General features: G+C 49.0%; 1 protein-coding gene across 1 annotated transcript in view; it reads right to left on the minus strand.

The window, feature by feature from the left end:
- The window catches only part of Tead4 (TEA domain transcription factor 4), a 45,229-nt gene continuing 26,124 nt past the window's right edge, over positions 1-19,105 (minus strand). Inside the window, exons 7-11 of the mRNA XM_034512605.2 lie at positions 16,983-17,122; positions 15,437-15,610; positions 6,109-6,249; positions 4,306-4,458; positions 1-4,208 (exon numbers count right to left, since the gene is read on the minus strand). Of these exons, the coding sequence (XP_034368496.2) occupies positions 4,095-4,208; positions 4,306-4,458; positions 6,109-6,249; positions 15,437-15,610; positions 16,983-17,122 (722 nt within the window). The 3' untranslated portion in view covers positions 1-4,094. The remainder of the gene's footprint in view (positions 4,209-4,305; positions 4,459-6,108; positions 6,250-15,436; positions 15,611-16,982; positions 17,123-19,105) is intronic.

Consider the following 19,105-nt stretch of genomic DNA (forward strand, 5'->3'; position numbering starts at 1 on the left):
TGTGTTTGCAGCAGACTTTACTGAAGTTTTGAAGAGATGAAGAGGGTTTACATAGAAAAAAATACAAAAACCTTAAAATTGAGTATTAGACATCTGTGAGTGTTTAAAAAAAAAAAAGCCAAAAGTCACCATTCCCACTGCCTGGGCTCTGGCTCTCTAGGAAGGCACACGCATATCTGCGCCCTTTCTAATTCACTAAGTATATATACAAAAGCCAAGTTCCAGACACTTTTTAAAGAAATTTATTTCAGAGATTAGGCTTCACTGTGTAGTCCTTGATGGTCTCATTCTTCTCCTAGGGGTCAGGGGTTCGGGGACACAGGGGATTATAGCTCTGCAGCCAGGCGCCTGGCTGGGCATATCAGTTACCTACATTGTATAGAGTCAAGACTTTGGGAGAAGGTAGGTTTCTTTCTCATCTGTTAGATAGGTTATCTGAGGTGCCACTGACCCCTGCTACTGTAGCTCTAGCAGGTTTCCAGCAGGGGTCCGACCCAGGTGGCCACTGGGTAGAAACTCTGGGGGAAGCTCCCGCTCCTCTGCTGTTTCTCTTCTGTGCCTGGGTGGCCAGAGAGGAGCTACACTGCCCCAGGGTCTCAGGAGCTGCTCCAGTCACTGCCTTCCCTCAGTCCTACAACCTCTGCCATCTGACTCAGTCCCCAGCCTAGGAAAGACTGGGTGTGCCATAGACTAGGGACACAAGGCCTATCGCAGAGGTCTAGGACACAGCCACTTGTACACGTACATACACAAGTGCGCGATCTCGCGCGCTCTCTCTCTCCCCCTCTATCTCTCCTTCTATCTTTCACTGTGTGTTTGTTTGTTTGGGTTTTAGTTTTTGTGAGGTCTTTTCGTTTGGGGGTGGGGCTGGGGTCAGGGCACATTCTTTCCATTCATGTGACACTTTGTTGGCACAATCTACTCCATCAGTGTCAGACCTTGTGAGGCAGAAGATCTTTCACCTGTCCCTACTAAGGTCTGTGACATTTCCTGCTAACCAGATAACACCTCCCAGGAGGGAGGGCTCTCAATCCCTAGGACTTTGGGGACCGTTGCTCATCTCACAGGCCCAGTGACATGGGTGCCCATGCCTGCTCCATGACAGCCAAGTGGAACAGACCCAGAAAACAAAGAGCTTCCAGGGGAGCAGGCTGGATGGGGTCAGGAGCCACAGTTCCAGCTGCTCCTCTGTACAAACCAAATGCTCCTTTCTAAAAATAGCATCAAAGGAATGTATTCCCTCTATTAACACCCCCAGGCCTTGCTACCATCCTGAGAGCATTCCAAAGTGCACATCCACCCAGGAGTGCAAGGGACACAAAGGACTGAACTGCCTACTTTCCTACCTGCTGTTAGCTGGGGGGTATGTCCAACCTCTCTCAATCAGCACACCCCTGGGACACACCCATCCCCTCCCTGTCTCCAGGCCTCTCCATTCCCCCTTGGAATGTTCCTTCGGATCCACCTGTCTGTGGTACAGAGGTCACTGCAGAGGCTGAGCTGACCTTGGGTATCCAACCCCCACAGCACTTCCCACTACCTACAGGTCTCCTTAACTTGCTTCCGGTCACCACCCCCACTCGCCCCCAGTCCAAAGTAAGCTCCTAGCCACCCTGTCTATTCTGCTCGTGGACACATTCCCAGAGTCTGCCACACCTCAGAAGTCAAACAACCACTCACAAAGCAAATGAAAATATACACCAACAATCTAAGCAACTTCCCAAAGCTCTCCCCGGGCCTTGCTTTCTCAGTCTTTTTTTTTTTTTTTTTTGGTTTTTTGAGACAGGGTTTCTCTGTGTAGCCCTGGCTGTCCTGGAACTCACTTTGTAGACCAGGCTGGCCTTGAACTCAGAAATCCACCTGCCTCTGCCTCCCAAGTGCTGGGATTAAAGGCGTGCGCCACCACCGCACCGCGTTTTCTCAGTCTTTAAAATAGGAGTGCAGGGTACTGTGGGGAGCACCCATACTGCCAGCTCCTCAGGAAGCTGAGGCAAGAAGATCACTGGAAACAATAGCCCAGGCAAGAGGAAGGCCTCATCTTAAAAAGATAAATGGTTTCAGCACAGTACCAGCTTGTCGGGGATAAGGGAGGTGCCTTATGTCAGGGGCCAAGTTGACTTGAACGGAGAGGCAGTAAAACAGTCTTCTATGGTGACTTTCCATTAGGCCACTGAGGTCAGCTAACACAGGAAAAACTTACGACCCACACTGGGACCCAACATCTGGACTGACCTGCTTCTAATAGGAAAAGGTTGTAACCTTCATGTCCCAAGAGGCTGACTACATAGAAGTCTGAAATGTCTGAGGCTGGGACCCCCAGGAATGCTGTTTCCAGGCAGCATAAGCAGCGGAAGGGGCCAAGGCTAGGATTTGGGGAGCTGCAAACATCTGTCTGCAAGTGGACTGGTGAATCCTGGTCACAAGGCCAGGGATGCAGTAGTCTCTCTGGGACCCCTGACCCTTGTTTGATAGCAGGACCTTCACACAGCGTGGTCGGAAGGAAGCAAGCCTGGATCTAGACACCATCCTAACATGGCGGGGAGCAGGATATGGGGTAAATTGCTTTGTGTTGAGGAGAGGGAGTTTGGGGCTACAGAAAGACTGGGTGGCTTGTCCGTCTTCCTCATCTGAGATGCAGCCACGCCCCCCTCATACGCTTGTTTGCATACTTCTGGCATGGTCACTTAGCCTTCGTCAAACCCTGGCCCCAACACCAAAAATCACAGAAATAATATCAATAAATATTTGCCACCTTCCTCTCATAACCTGTTCCCTCAAGGACCACCTCTTCCTGAGACCCTTGGATTCCTCCTCTCTGTGACAGGCGGTTGGCGTAGGGACCACCCCACTCTAGTGCATATAGCTCTCCAGCCAGGGTCCTTAGCTGGAGTTGAAATTCTCATGAATAGTACCGATGCATATTTATTGAATATGTGGATGTGCTCAGCACTGTGTGAGGCACTGTCCATACACGAGGTAGGTGAATGTCATACCCATTTTACAGATGGGGAAACTGAGGCACCACAACATTTTTTTTTTAAAGGTTGCACACCAAAGTCAGGTTAGACTGACTCCAGAGCCCTTGTCCCTCACCCCTGTAGCATCCCCACAACGCTACCCTGCCCATTTCTGCATCCTCGCAGATGCATCCCTGAGTCCTGGGCACACACAAATATGCCCAGGTTATATCTTTCTTCCTGAGGCTCCAGACTACCAGAACTGGCTCCAACTGGGGAAGCAGACACCAGAAAGCCTTGAGAGAGCAGCAGAGAGACAGATCCAGGCCCTCCAGAGGGAGAGAAGCAAGGGGCTGAGGATTAGATCATTTGACTGGCACCACAAGACTTTACAGACATCTTCCCCTCATCAGTGCTGAACAGAGAAGAAAGGGCACTAACAGAGAAGCTGAGGAGCCTGTCGAAGTCAGGCAGCTGGAAATGCTGGCCCTGAAGCAGGCCACCCTACCTCCAAGCCTTGCTTCGGTCTGGAGCCCAGGCCCCCTGCAGGAACAAAGCAGCTCTTACCCAGTCTCTGTCCGACAACTAAGTTGCAACCACACCTAAATCCAGCCCCAATTGCATGGGTGGGGCCTTGTAGCCGTCCTCAGGCATAGATGGCAGGACCGACAGTGTACACAAAGTCATACACAGCATCTCTGGGTGTGTGACCCACGTGCCATCTGTCCTCAGGCCATTAGTGTGACCAGCAGCAGAGTGTGGGGTTCCAGCAGCTGAGAAGGGACCACTGGGTCTTGAGCTCTGGTGTCTTGATATGCCTGGCTGAATCCACCGGGGTTCTGCTTCCTGGGCCATCCTGGGGCACCTCTGGGCATTGCTTCCAGCTTGCCTCCTGGTGCCCCCTTCTCCCCTGCCCTTCTGGGCTCATACAGGCCAAACCAGCTCCTCTGAAAAACACTTGACACCTTGGGTTTATTGGGGGTTGAGCACTGCAAGATCAGGCAGTTTGCTCCTGGTAAGAAGAGAACTGGCAACTCTGCTTGGCTCTCTTGGCACTTCCCTGGGGCTGTCCCTGAAGGTTCCCTCCCAGGTCCCCATTTCCTGGACTTATCCCCCCACCACTGCTCTCCAAGTCTCTCATTCTTTCACAAGCCGGTAGATGTGATACTGAGCCCCGTGTTCGCTGGCTGAAACCTCGAAGACATACGCAATACACAGCAAGGTCTCCTGTGTGTCTCGGTTGGTGACCACCTGCAGGTGAGAAGGTGAGGGTCAAAACCCCGGATAGGGAAACCATTGGCGCCACCCAGTGATGTACTGCCCCCTGGGCATCCGTCCCACATCATACCTGCAGGATGGTGAAGTTCTCCAGCACGCTGTTCATCATGTACTTCTCCGGTAAGTGCTTCAGCTTGTGGATGAAGTTGACCATGTACTCACAGAGTGGGGACCGGTGGATGCGGTACAAATAGTGGCCATTCTCATAGCGAGCGTACTCTGTCTGTAGAACCCCAGGGACAACAGACACTTAGAATCCCTTCACCTCCAGCCCGAGCTCAATTCAGCAGGGATGTGCAAAAACCCAATCACCACCAATGGGACAGAGAGGCAGAAGATGGCCCAGGAGGAGAGTCATCTTCTGAGGTCCCTGGACATGAAGCCAGGACTCTCCCCTTTGTCACTGACAAGACAGCCAGACACATTCAGGAGAGGGAAAGGTAAAAACCCAGAAGTAGCTGCACTGAGCTAGGGCAGGTGGGCAGGCGCTGCACTTGGGGCTGCGGTGGGGGAGGGTACCAGTGCCTTTGAGATGCATGAACTTGGTGGTGGATGCTGTTGGCACAGGAGCTAAAGGAATGACATGCGGGATGATGACTGGATAGAGACACAGGCATCTCAAAACCTCTATACGTTTAAAGGGAGTTTAACAGCTACCTTTAAAAGCTACCTTTGCTGAGGCAGGACAGACACTTAGCCACTGTGTGCCCTGGCATCCACCTTTAGCAGAAAACGAAATAAAACACAACACACTTGCACACGAACACTGCTACGACTGAACTACACTCCCAAGATGGAGAGCGGCTGCGTGAATGACCTCCGTGATGCTAACATGTATTAGAAGCTTCCTGGCGATTCTAGAATTGGGACCCCAAAGCAAAGGTCCCTTCTCGTGGTACCTAGCTGTTTGACATGAGGTGGCTGTCAACCCCAGGTGGGGAAGACACCATTAATTCAAATCCCCATGGGCCAAGAAGTGACCAGACTGACACCATGCTAAGCATTACACAGGGTCATAGAATTTAGGGCCACAGGTATGCTGGGGTGGAGACTTTGGTGCCATTTTGTCATTACACAATAGGATCAGAATGTCACAACTATTGGAACCAGTGGATGGTAAGGACAAACTGACACTTCCTTAGAGATAAGGGGCAGGGTGTATGTGTGTGTGTGTGTGGGGGGGGGGGTGTTAACCCCAAACATCCAACAGAAGCTGGGGTGGGGAGAGGTGTACAGAGATCAACTCAGGTCCTCTAAGCTTGTGCTCACCACCAGGCTGCTTGCCCTTGATGGGGTTAAGAGGGAGAGAAACAGGAAATTCTGCCAAGTGTAAGGTCTCTGGGGCACTCCACAATTGAAAAGCAAGCTTCTCCGGGCAGTGGTGGTGCACGCCTTTAATCCCAGCACTTCGGAGGCAGAGGCAGGCGGATTTCTGAGTTCGAGGCCAGCCTGGTCTACAGAGTGAGTTCCAGGACAGCCAGGGCTACACAGAGAAACCCTGTCTCGAAAAACCAAAAAAAAAAAAAAAAAAAAAAGCAAGCTTCATGCTGCTAGGGGCATCTAAAGACTATCTCAAGGAAGAAAGAAAGGAGGGAGGGAGGGAAGAAAGGAGGGAGGGAGAAGAAGCAATCGGGTTGACTGAGGGTATACTCAATACTCAGTGGTAGAGGACTTGTCTAGCACACCCAGGCTCTTACAAAAACCCAAACTGGAACAAAGGAACCCAAAATATGTACTTCCTTAAAGGCCATGGAAGCGACATGGAGTCCACCACTGCCCAGGGTCTCCCTTAGCTATCGTGCGAGCAGGGGGAAGCGGTGAAAGGAGCACACAGACCATCCCTTTGCCCTACACCCACCAGGTGGGCTCCTACCTCAACTTTTTCCACCACTTGCTTGCCAAACGAGCAGACCTTGGTAGAGCACATAATAATCATGTTCTCCGGGCTCTCATACTGGCTGGAGACCCCATAGAAGGTGCTGCCCTCGTCGTCAATGTTGGTATTGAGGTCTGCCTGCCGGAGACAGGGGAAGGAAGACATGGTTGTTTGCAGGTGTGCCCTTAGGGTCCCTAGTGGACCAGAGAACAGGACTTTCAAAGAGTGTGGGCAGGGGCAGCCGACTTAAAGGAATTTGGCCAGTTGACTCTCAGGACATATTCATTTTCACCAATATGGGGATGTGGAATTTTTACAGAAGTTACACACGTTTAGCATAGCACTCTCGGTACATTACAGCTTTGGAAGGACCAGTGTTAAAACTGCTTCCGTGTCTAAGCAAAGAAAACCACCAGCCCATTGGTTTTATGTTGGTAGGGAACAAAAGAGATAATTAGAGTGTCCTTTAAGGTTTGGGCCACTTGTGAGACTGTGGTATAAACATCCCGTGGATGGAGGCCGGCTGACATCTTGTGTCTCCACACACACACACCCTTTACCAATGGTCCCTGGACAAAGTTTTTGACCCAGTTGACTCTAAGGGAAGAACCAGTTCACATCCATTATTTGTAGAGTTTCTTGCTACTTGCTTTCCTTCTTTTTGCTACGTGTTTTCTTTCTATTTAAATGTTTTAGACAACCTGAGAACAAATGTAAAAGTAAAGATGCAGTAGAAATGAATAGCTTGGTGTTCCCGGTGCCACGTGCACACACAAGCTGTAAACAAAGCACGGCTGTAAACAAAACTCAAAATCCCAGGTATTTAGCTTTCTTCTTCTTCTTTTTTTTTTTAATAGCTTTTTGGTTTTGACTTGATTTTTTTTCTTTTTCTTTTTCTTTTTTTTTTTTTTTTTTTTTTTTTTATACTTGCTTAACATGTATGTGCTGTAAAAAAAAAAAAACATAATTTACATGGAAATAACTTGAGATGACGCCTAGCTTTGTTTTAATGTCTTAGGAAATTCTCATGAACAATCCAAGCACAACTGTTAAGAACACATGAATTAAAAGTTCGTGTAAGTGGAATAAACGGGTCATGAATAGACTTTCAACTACAAAAAATAAAAAAATAAAAAAAGGCGGGGGCCCAGGACTTGGGTCCAGCTCAGAGAGAGAACCTTTGGCCTGGAAGGACCAGAAAGAGAGAAGAGAAAGAAAAAAAAATTGATATACACGGCAGGCATAGGGAAGCCTCTGCTGCTTCCGTATCCTGGCTCAGTGCCAATCTTTCTGGTTTATTTCCAAAACAATGAGAAATAAGTTCATAGCTGCCCACACGGGAGCACATCAATTAATTCTTGGTTGGATATTGTATTAATTACTTTAGGATTGCTGTGACTAAACACCAGACAGCCTAAGAGAGGAGAGATTTACATCGCTGTCTCAGTCCCTCATAGCAGGGAAGGCATGGCAGAATGAGTCCATCTGGTGTTGAGAACATGAGATGCTAGCTGTCCCCATGGCATGGGACAGGAAGCCAAGGCTGCAAGCCCAAACCATGAGTGAGTATAACCTTCAAGGACTTGCCCCTAGAGTCTTATTTCCAGTGGCAAGACCACACCTCTTAAAAGCTCCCTAGCCTTCAAAATAAGAGCCACAAGCTGAGGACTTAGTACTCCAAATGCAAATCTGGGGGAGCCCCTGCAGATTCAAAACATGTCCCTGGCCCAGAAAGGGTCATGTCCACCTCTTAATACAACCACATGTAGTCAGAAGTAGCCAGAGTATAGTCTCCTCTGAGGTAATCTGAGCTATGAACCCTGCAAAATCAGAAAGAAAACCACACAGAGCTGTAAACCTTACACCATCAGAAGGAAAACCGCGAGGTTCCCACTCATCATAAAGCCAAGTAGACATTTCCATGTCAAAGAGAAAAGCAAGGGAGAGCAGCAAGAAGAAACTCAGTGCTGGAAAGAGAATGTGCTGCTCTTACAGAGACCCTGGGCTCAGCTCCCAGCATCCACGCTGGGCAACTCACACCCTCTTCTGCTCTCCTCTGGCCTCCGTGGGTACCTGCACACATGTGCTCACACATACACAGAGACATATCCATAAGATCTTTAAACGAGAAAAATGTGGCAACTCAGCAAAGTAAACGAGATTCTGCCACTCCATATCTGATATCCAGGGCTTAAGGTGATATCTGAGGTGCAAGAGGCTCAGGCATTCCAGCGCCCATGGTTCTGCCATTTGCAGATACGGCCTCTCCCAGGAGCTGGCTCTCCTGGGTACTTGCAGCTTTCTTCAGTAGACATCCCACATCCCCGGCAATTTCAATGCCCTTAGGCTTCTACCGCAAGCTAGTCTTCCTTCCTATATCAGAGAAGCCAACCCTTCCACACACCGTTTGGACCTACAGGCTTATTCCTCAAACCTGATGTAAGCCCATGACCCTGTAATTTCTGCATTCAGCAAACACATAGATAATGGCAAGTTCTGCTGCTAATTCAAGAGATAGCTGGGTCCCCACAGACCATGGCAAGTGTCCTCTGAGCCCCTATATGGCTGAACTTAGTAAACATTTCCAGAAGAGTACTGCTTCAGCTTTTTAGTTTTGGTGGGGGTCGGGGAAGGGGGTTCAAGAAAATTACTTGTTTATTTTATGTGTATGAGCACACCCATACCAGAGGAAGCATGTGGAAGCCAAAGGACAGCTTTTGGGTTTGGGTTCTCTTTCCTTCCACCGTGTGAATGGCTTGGAGGCAGGGTGTATACCAAGCCATCTCACTGATGCATTCATTTGTATTTTAATTAAGAAATTCTTTTACACAAGTGTGTGTGTGTGTGTGTGTGTGTGTGTGCGCATGTGTGTATGTGTGTGTGTGTATGTGTTTGTGTGTATGTGTGTGTGTGTGTGTGTGTGTGTGTGTGTGTGTGTGTGTGTGTGTGTGTATGTGTGTGTGTGTGTGTGTGTGTGTGTGTGTGTGTGTGCATGGCTGAGTTGGCCTGATTTTGTTTGACATGATGATTTCCAGCTCAACCCATTTTCCTACAGATGACATACAGAAGGCCAACTCTTTGTTTTGTTTCTGTTTGTCCTAGAACTCACAGACAAGCCTGCCACCACCGCTGCCTGGCAACAACACCAAATTCTCTTTTACTCCTTAAATTTTACCCTAAGCAATACAGTCATGAAATCAAAGACTCAGAGTTTTTTAAGTTAGTTAGTTTGTTTATTTGAGGCAGAGTTTTTCTGGGTAGCCCTGGCTGTCCTGGATTTTGCTCTGTAGGACATCTCGAGCGCTGGGATTAAAGCCGTGTACTACCACTGCCCGGGAGAAGGATGATTCTCATGTGAGCGGTCTTCACCTCTCACACAACACAGAGGGAACTGCCACATGGACCAGGCTGTGAACTGCCAATCCTGACGCAGGTTTGTAGAACCCAGGAAGGTCTGGGTAGGAGTTAGGCGCAAGTGACAAGCAGTCTTACACCACTAGGTGACGCTCAAGTACCAGTTTTTCTCCCCCTTGGCAGCTCCTTTCTACAGCAAAATCTTTGTGTAAGCTGACAAGACAGTGTTAATTATGCTGTAATTAAGGTGGCATGGAAGACATATTATACACACACGCACGGGCATTCGTACGCTGCTGAGAAGGGCTAACCTTCACCGTTATGGATGAACAGAACTTGCTGAATGAGAAAAGCAATTATAGAACAGAACAGAAGAGATATTTTTTGGAATGTCTGCGATATGCATGGTTTAAATGTCTGTGCATGCCATTCATTAGGCAGAAGGGAAAGCAAACATTTACAACAGCATCCAAGCCAATGGTTAGCCTCTGAAACAAACAGTCCCATTCCTAACCCACCCCCACCCATGTCCATCATAATCCTGTGGGGAAGGGCAGCTGAGGGGTATGGAGCAAGGCAGGAAGAACAACCCGTAAGTCCTAGAGGATGTGGGTCAGCCATGGCTCAAGGTCTTCCTGTGACAAATGAAGTGAGCAGGGACCTGAACCCAGGCTTTCTCCCTCGTTCTCTAAGTCACATGAGCATCCCAGGAAACCAAGTTGGCCAGACTGGCCTGAAAGCGTTGAGAGACAGTTTGTGAGCTTAGGTTAGGCTGTGATTAGAACAGAGCAGAAACAGTGACCACGCATCAACAAGAAAACGAAACAGTCATGGGTCCCCACGGCCTGGAAAGGTACTGAGGCCAGAGATATGGTAACAATACTCAGCAGACATTAGTCACAGGACTCTGACCAATGTAACCCTAACTAACCACACCAGACATTCATGGTGTCTTTGCTTGAACCAAGGTCTTACTGTGTAGTCCAGGCTGACCTCAACATTCATTCCTTGGACTTCAGTCTCTGAGTACCAGGATAACCTATTTTTTTTTTTTATCTTTTGATGATGCTTCTAAAATATATATTTATTCTCCCCCCGTGTGTATGTGTGTATGTGATGTACTGTGTGCATGTGTAAGTCAGAAGACAACTTGCATGAGTCAATTTCCTCCTTCAAAAATATATGTGTTCTAGGAGTTGAATTCAAGTCATCAGGCTTAACGGCAAGCCTCTTTACTCGTTTAGCCATATTGCTGGCCCTTGTGATATCTTTGACATCAATTCTCTTTTCTTTTCTTTTCTTTTTTCTTCTTTTCTTTTTGGTTTTGATACAGGGTTTCTCTGTATAGTCCTGGCTGTCCTGGAACTCACTCTATAAACCAGGCTTGCCTTGAACTCAGAGATGCCTCTGCATCTGCCTCTGCATCTGTGTGTGCTGCCACCACCTACTGACATCAACTCTCTTTTATTCCTTGCCTTGATCCTTAGCAACACAATCATGAAACCAAGGACTCTGGCTTGTGGTTGTTTTGTTTTGTTTGAGACAAGGTTTCTCTGTGCATCCTTGATTGTCCCGGAACTCACTATATAGACTAGGCTGGCCTCACCCTGCAGCTGTAGCCCAGGACAGCTGTCCCTCTCAGTGACTGGCCTTCTGAACACACTACCCCCTCCATGCACCCTATTCATAGCTGTTCCGTGAGGGTGGGCAGCTCCCGGACTGGGCCTGCAACAGGTGTGAGGGATCGGGTGACTGACAGAAGAGCAGACAGCCTTGATTGTCATGTGTCTGGAAGGAATGTCAGGCCCAGAAGGGAGCCGTGGAACGGATGATGGAAAGGCCTAGGGAACTGTCCCACTGCCTGGCTCCACCCAGTGTACCAAATGACATGCCTTCGCCTGACAAGGACAGGCAGCCTCTGGTAGTTTTCAACTGGTTCTGGGGCATGGGGTTTCCATTTTCCAGCTCTCAGAACTGAACCTTAACAGCTCCACCCCTTCCCCCAGCTGTACCTCGACACCATTTGCAGTGGGGCTAAGCCAAGGCACGCTGCAGGACTACCACCACAGCCCCTCAGTGTGAGCAGCAACAGCAGCAGGAGAGGGAGGGGACTGCTGCTGGGATTCAGGGAAATCAAAGTGGGCCCTGCTCTCTGGGGGTTCCCATCAGCTCAGCAGCACCTGGCAGGCAGACTGAGCAAACAGGGGCGGGGGTGGGGGTGGGGGGGCAGAGGGAAGGCTGGCTACAGTGAGACAGGCAACAGTTTCTTGCCTGGACAGGTTTCTTTCCTAAGTGTGTGTGCCCAAGCCCACTGCAGACAGTAATAGGAGGAGGGAATAGGCCAGGGGGCAGGGGACTGCCCGTGACTCTTGACAAATGTTCCCCCACTGCATTTTTCTGCCTTTGAGTCCCTCCCACATGAGGACAGACAGATGATGGCTGCTAAGTGCCCTGTCCTCTGTCCTAAGGAGCCAGCGCTCAGGTTGAGGACAAGATTCATCTGAGCTCCCAGATTGGAGCCACCACCAGGAGAATGACTGCTAACCTTTAAGAAGGAGAAACAGAGGCACAGAAGCCAATACTGACTCTAATCCCATCTAAGGGGCAGCTGGGCTGGTTGCTAAGAGAACCACTAGTTAACTCACTCTGGAGGGGAGCCCAAGATTCCCCCTAAACACACCAGAAATTGGAGGCTGCTTGTTTACCACAATGACGCTAACCAAAACCCACAGCAAAGCCGCCAGAGTTCATCAGAGCAAGGTGCAGCCATACAAATAATGACACCCGGAGCAGAACTTCAGAAAGGACCCCACAGGGAGCTACATAGGATTCTTTCCTAATGTTTGCAACGTGGAGATAATTCCACGTGGCCATGACCTTGAGGACAGAAGCCACACACTGAGGATGGCAAGGAAAGAGGACTCGGGCTACTGGGCTATTACAGAGCAGTCAGACCATCCCCGGAGGGTCTACCACCAGGCTTCTTCTACATGAATGGAAAACTACTGCTTTATGCACTGATGCTTTGAGCTTCGGATATAACACTGAACTGATCCAAATTAGAAGACAAAAGAAGCAAGTCTCCAAGGAAAGAAACCAAGCAAACAAACTGGAAAATATAAAAATGGTAATTGAGGGACTTGCCTTGTAAGAATGAGAGCCTAAATCCAACCCTCAGAATCCACCAAGAAAAGCCAGGCTCAGGGCCACACTTGTAATCCCAGCTGGGGGGGGGGGGGGGGGGGAAGGAGAGAGAGACTTGGGGCTTTGGCCTGGCCTATTTAGTGATCTCCAGGACAACAAGAGACACACAACACACAAACACGTTGATGACTTATGATCCTGACACTTGGGAGGCTGAGACAGGAGGATCACTATAAGTTTGAGGACAGTCTGAGCATACTGTGGGTCACAGGCCAGCCTAGACCGGAACAGTTCCATTCAGTTTCAACTCCCTTATCACTTCCCAAAAAGTAAAAAGCATAGAGAACAAGCCAGGAAGTAGGGTAGCATTAAGGAGTCGGCAAAATGAATGAGAGAAATTTTTAAAGAAATAATGCACATACATGTCCCAAAATAGGAAGACTCTAATCTCATAATTAAAGGTGCCTACCAAGCATAGAGCCAAAGATGGGAAGGAAGACAAGATACAATCCAAAGGTCATCAATGAGAAATTGAAAACACAGAAATCAAGGCGGTATAAAAAACTTCCAGAGAGGAAAAAGGCAACCATAAGATTCCCTGTGCATAGCGAAGCAGAATGGCCTCGGGCATGTACACCAGAAGACGGGAGAGCCATGTGTTTACAAATGGCCTCTGTACTTTAGATGAGATGGCGGATACTTGTAATCCCAGAACCCAGGAAGCCCAGGCAGTTTTATATGATGGTTCTCGTGGAGCAATCTGTAAAATTTTAAGAATAACCTCATTTAAAATACCCAGTTTACAAAAACAAATCCATTTACATATAGGAAAAAGAAAAGGTACATGATAAAGGAAATGGAGTCCCAATATAGTCTTCAGCTCTTGGGTGACCAATGTACAGTGTCCAACAAAGTGCAAACATTGTGTGGTTTTGGCTCAAGGATGTATGACTCGCCCCGTGGGAGTCCCCTGGAGTGAGGGGAAAGTGATGTGAAGCACATCTCTATTCTATAGTAAAATAAATCTAGAATGCCTTAGCTATGACATCAAGATACAGATAACTGTTTACCGACACAGGATATAAAACCTAAAGGAACATTACAGTTCACCACTCTGGGACTTAGGAAGAAATCAGCACAAGAATCAGATGCTTTTCCTTACTTATGAAAGGCTCTCGGAATTAGTAACTATAAACACACTTATTTAAGAAGATCAATGGAATGCTACGTAGCATAATGGTAGAGCAAGCATCATATACACACACACACATTCTCTCTCTCTTTCTCTCTCTCTCTCTCTCTCTCTCTCTCTCTCTCCCTATATTCTATCTACATCAGTTAAGCCCTAGAATTTAATAAAGGACCATCTGGGACCATCGCCACTCTGTCTCATGTACCTTTCTCCAAATGTCCCTGCTTCTTTGTCCTGTTTCTACTCATTCATTGCTAGGGAGAAAATGGCCTTCCTCCCCTCTGCCTAGCAGATCCTGCCTGTGCCTCAAATCCAGATCCAGGCACCAACCTGCTTGGAGAACCAGCTATTTCTACAATCGCAGGGCAAAAAGTACACACTGTCAAGGTAAGGCCCCAGGTTTCTAACACAGCACTGGAGTCTTCTCTGAGAGTCGGGAACTGGCTTAGCTGTAGGGAGGGCTGGGCTGGGCATTCCTAGGCAGAGACTGAAAGCCACCTAGAATATGGTACATACCTTCACTGTCAACATGTTCTTTCCAAGATGAGAGATTCCCAGATTACCAAGAGGCTCGGGAGCAAATTAGGCTGGGGCAGAAGTAGAAAGAGGAGCCAGCAGGCAGGGCTGAGGTGCTGCTCAAAGGGAGAACACTTTAGAGAAGTGTTTACCAAGGCCAACCTGGGCTCCAACCCCAGTGCCATAAAATTAAAAAACAAGCGACTAAGTAGAGGGTGCTCCAGCACTAAGTAGGTTGAAGAAAAGCACCCGGTGGTCCTCTGTGGCAGAGACCACAGGGAGCAGGGAGAATCAGCGCTGGATCCCAGGCCTGGTGTCAGATACAGGAAAAGTTACCTATCTGAAGTTCAGTCAGGTCCCTGGAGGACTTCCTGCCTTTACTGGCCACTGTCCTGGTGTCCCTTCTGTGTGTTCTAGGCCCTGGAAGAAACTGTGGGCAGTTCTGTGACTCCTGATCTCAGACTAGAGCATCTCATGGTCTCCAACATCCATGGAGGGACAAGAAGAGCAGCAAAGGCCAAGCCTGTGGATGGGGCTGCTTGAGACAGACATCAGTGTTTCCTTATGGGTGTCCTGGGCTGCACTAAGAGACATCCTTAGCCATACTCCTGTTTGCCCAGCTCTGCCAAGCCTAGTAGGATTCACAGATGAGCCCTGGAGAACCAACCAGGTGGGGACCAGCATCAGGCCCAGAACCAACAGCTCCAAGCAGACTCTCCTCCCAGCCCTGTGTCATGTCTCAGTCTTTCCCCAGGACGATTGCCTCCTTAATGCCCCAGTTCCTGACCAGGACACTGCCACAGCTATCAGAGAAGAGGCTCTTGAGCTCGGGCAGGATTTGAGAAGCATACCTTAGTATGCTAGAGGCAGCGCTATCTATAGCCAGCATAGAAAGAAACAGGACACGGAAAGGAAGGAAGAAGAAAGGAAGCAAAGGCCTTCCATCCCACAGCTCTACGGCCTCCTCGACATATTCTGATGCCATGCTTCTACAAGCAGTGACCTCCTGTGTGTGCTTCTTCCTGATGCCCCGTCCCACCCCCTTGCTTTCTACACACCATCATGCCTTCTCTTTCCCGCTCTCCTCACCACTGAAGGAAAGAGAGGCCCAGGGCTTACCCAGAACTTCACAAGGAAGAAAGCATTAGAGGGCCCCCGTTCAAATAGCTCCTTGAGGCCCCCCTTCTTCTCTGGGAACTTGTCATAGATCTGGCGGATGTCCACAGTTTCGAGGTAGGGGTCGCTGTAGCTTGGCCTTGACTGGCTGATGTGTACGAACAGGTGTTTGTTGTACTGTGGACAGAAGAACAATCCATCTGAGAGTGATGCCCAGAAGGTGGGGTAGAGACAGCCCAACTGTCTACTGTAAGTACAGTATATAACCCGAGGCAAATAACTTTACCTCTCTGTGCAGGCCTCAGTTTCCTCATTCAGAAAAGGGAGGTGTTACAGTTTATATAAGCTTGGTCCAAGGAGTGGCACTATTAGAAGGTATGGCTCTGTTGGAGTAGGTGTGGCCCTGTGGGTTTGGGCTTAAGACCCTTGCCAAGCTGCCTGGAAGCCAGTCTTCCACTACCAGCCTTCAGATGAAGATGTAGAACTCTCAGCTCCTCCTGCACCATGCCTGCCTGGACACTGCCATGTTCCTGCCTTGATGATAATGAACTGAACCTCTGAACCTGTAAGCCAGCCCCAATTACATGTTGTCCTTATAAGAGTTGCCTTGGGCCAGCCAGTGGTGGTGCACACCTTTAATCCCAGCACTTGGGAGGGAGAGGCAAGTGAATTTCTGAATTCAAGGCCAGCCTGATCTACAGAGTGAGTTTCAGGACAGCCAGGGCTACACAGAGAAACCCTGTCTCAAAACAACAACAAAAAAGAGTTGCCTTGGTCATGGTGCCTGTTCACAGCAGTAAAACCCTAACTAAGACAGGAGGCAAGGGTTAGGGGTTCCCTAGCGCTACCCGATAGATGAACTGGGTCAGGAGTAACCTGCTGCACCTTGCTATTGTCTCAGATGACAGGGACTCCACGGTAGTCATCCTAGCCTCCTGAGCGCCCCTCAGAGCTAAGGAGTGGAGGGTGGGGAGGGGCAGGGTTGGGAGAAAAGGACATTAGAGTAAGAAGAGAAATAAGAACCAGGGGAGAAGCCTGAGAGAACAGAAAGGGAGAACAGAAGCCAGGAAGGCTTGAGGTAGGAGATACACAGAAAGCAAGGGAAAGAACTGAGTAAAGAACGGGGGTGGGGGAGTGAGGACAACACATGGAACAGTTGAGAGGAGAAGGAAAAAAAAAAAAAAAAAAAAAAAACCAAGGATTCTAATAAGACCTGAGGGAGAAGGAGAAAAAAGAGAAGGAAGCCAGAGGAGGTAGGAAGGGTAGGAGGTAAAGTCTTCTGCGGGGGCAGGACTTCCAGGGTTGGGAATCCATTTTAATAGGATGGGTATCAGGGGACCTACTATGTGGATGATAGGGCCTCCATTGACAGGGGCACATAGCATGGAGACAGAAGCTGCAGGATTCGAGGCCTTTCTTTGAGGACAAGGCCTATAGGATTGGTGACTTACTCTGGGCTTGTAAGACTGGGGCCCTACAACGGTGGCAAAACCTCTGAGATTAAGGTGGCCTCTCCTGGAGTTTGACAGTCAGACATAGGAGGACTTACTGTGTCGGGATCTTGCTGGCGCTCCAGGAAAGCAGAGAACTCCAACATCCAGAGCTTGGAGCTGGCTATGCTGCGGCCTTGCCATGGAGGAGCCGGCGGTGCAGAGGGCGACGGGGTGGGTCCTGCCGGAGACTCAAAGCCTACGTGAGAGGAGCGAGACACTGGAACCTGCCCCTTCTTGTCCTCCCTGCTCATATCATCAGTAAGAACTTGATAAAACCAGTGAAAGTATGCCCAGTGGCAGGGCAGAGCCTGTGCCCGATCCAGTTCAGTGGTCCCAAGCTTCTGCACAGGCCCTTGCTCAAGGTGGACGGATTCTCAACAGCCCAGGTTCCCTGGAAAGCAGGTAGGGCAGGCACTGCAGGATTCCTGCCCTAGGGTAATTTCTAGTCCAAGTAGGAATTAGCCAGCTGAACCAAACACCACACTAATTCAGAGGCCCTGGAAGCAGGAAGTTTCCTGGAGGGCTCACAGTTGCCTCAAACTCAGAATATCAACTACAACATAGGTTTCTAAGGAATGACCACAGACCTAGGCTAGTGTTGATGAAGTGTGCCCCCAGCACCACAGAAGACTTCTTGGTGCCCCTGAGGCCAATCAGGACGGTGAGGTTTAAAGAAGGTATTAGGTAACAATGCAGTGGTGGCGCACACCTTTAATCCCAGCACTCAGGAGGCAGAGGCAGGCAGAACGCTGTGGGTTTGAGGTCAGCCTCGTCTACAGAACTGAAAGAGAGGGGAATCCAGGGGGAGGGGCATGAGAGTCTAGATGTGTGTGGGGAAGGAGTGCTCCAATCTGGGGACCAACAGAGGCAAGTATGTGGGGCCTGGGAACCAGATGACAGAATCTGGAAAGCCACATTTTAAGGAAGAGCTTTCTGGATTGAGAGTGGGAAACAAGGCTCTGTAGTCAGCCGGGGATGCTGGCGAACAGGATGGATTCTATTCCCAAGTCAAGGAAAGTCGCTGGCTGAGTTAAGTTGGGCTGAGAAATGGTCAGCTTTGCAATTTTTTTCCCTTCCTGGTAATTCGAGAGATGGAAACCCTGCCTGGAGCAAGCACTGTGAACCAAAAAACATTCCTGAAAAGCAGCTGTGTCTGGCTGGGAACAAAAAACCTCCTGGAAGGAGTTTCTGTGTCTGCAGAGACTCATGGGCCAGTTGGAATGTCAGAACTGTGGAGAGATTGGAATTTATCGTTTCAGAGGCTAATTACTTTATTTAGCTGAGTCTTCTGGAACAGCCATTCCTCACAGCACACACTCTGTATCTGAACTAATGCCATGTGTTAATAAGTAGAAACCTCTCAGAAGCTATTAGCTTAACAGAACACTGGTTTCTGCCATTCCAAGAGCTAGGAGCGTCAGCACAGAGCATCTTAGACCTGTAGAATAGCCTCCCACTCCCCCCCCCCCCCCCCCCAGATCTTGTACCTGCCTCTCTGGTGTATCCACCAGTGTATTTTAAAGTTGTCTTGACTCATGACTTTCTTTGTCCAGTAAAAATATAAAAACCCCTGTGAACCCATTTTCACATTGGAACATGAAATCTGGGGTAACCTAAATCTGTGTTCCCAGGCCGTGCTCACTCATAATGGCTCCAGAGTAAACTATCCCTTATTCCATTTAAGATGGGAGCTATGGTTTTGATACACATAGCAATCTAGGCAAGCGCCTTGGCTGAGCTGGGCAGTTTTTCATTCCTTCTCCATTGCGGAAGAAGGGTAGGACAGAGGGAGACACAGTAGAGGCAAAACCTTCAGGATCCAGGTTTTCCTTCTGGAGGATGCTGGTTGCCTCTAGCACCCTGGCAGAAGCAGTGGACTCAGTACAGGGTAAACAAAGAAAGAGGAGACCAAGCAAGAACAGTCCAGGAGAGAAGACTGCCATGGTGAACACACCAGCCTGTACTTAGGGCATCCATCGAATCCTTTCCTTCCTTCCTTTAGCCCCATGGCACCCAGGAATCCGTGCATAGTGTAGGTACAGACAAGAAAACACAGATACATTATCCGAGTACGAACAGAAATGGCAATGAAGAACACCCCTGCTAGACAGAGGTCTGCAGAGCCCTGGCTGGGCAAACTGGGCACCTAACCTGGGTGGGATCCAGGTGAGTGGTCCAG

This window comes from Arvicanthis niloticus, chromosome 9 (assembly GCF_011762505.2).
Source record: "Arvicanthis niloticus isolate mArvNil1 chromosome 9, mArvNil1.pat.X, whole genome shotgun sequence".
Classification (NCBI taxonomy): Eukaryota; Metazoa; Chordata; class Mammalia; order Rodentia; family Muridae; genus Arvicanthis; species Arvicanthis niloticus.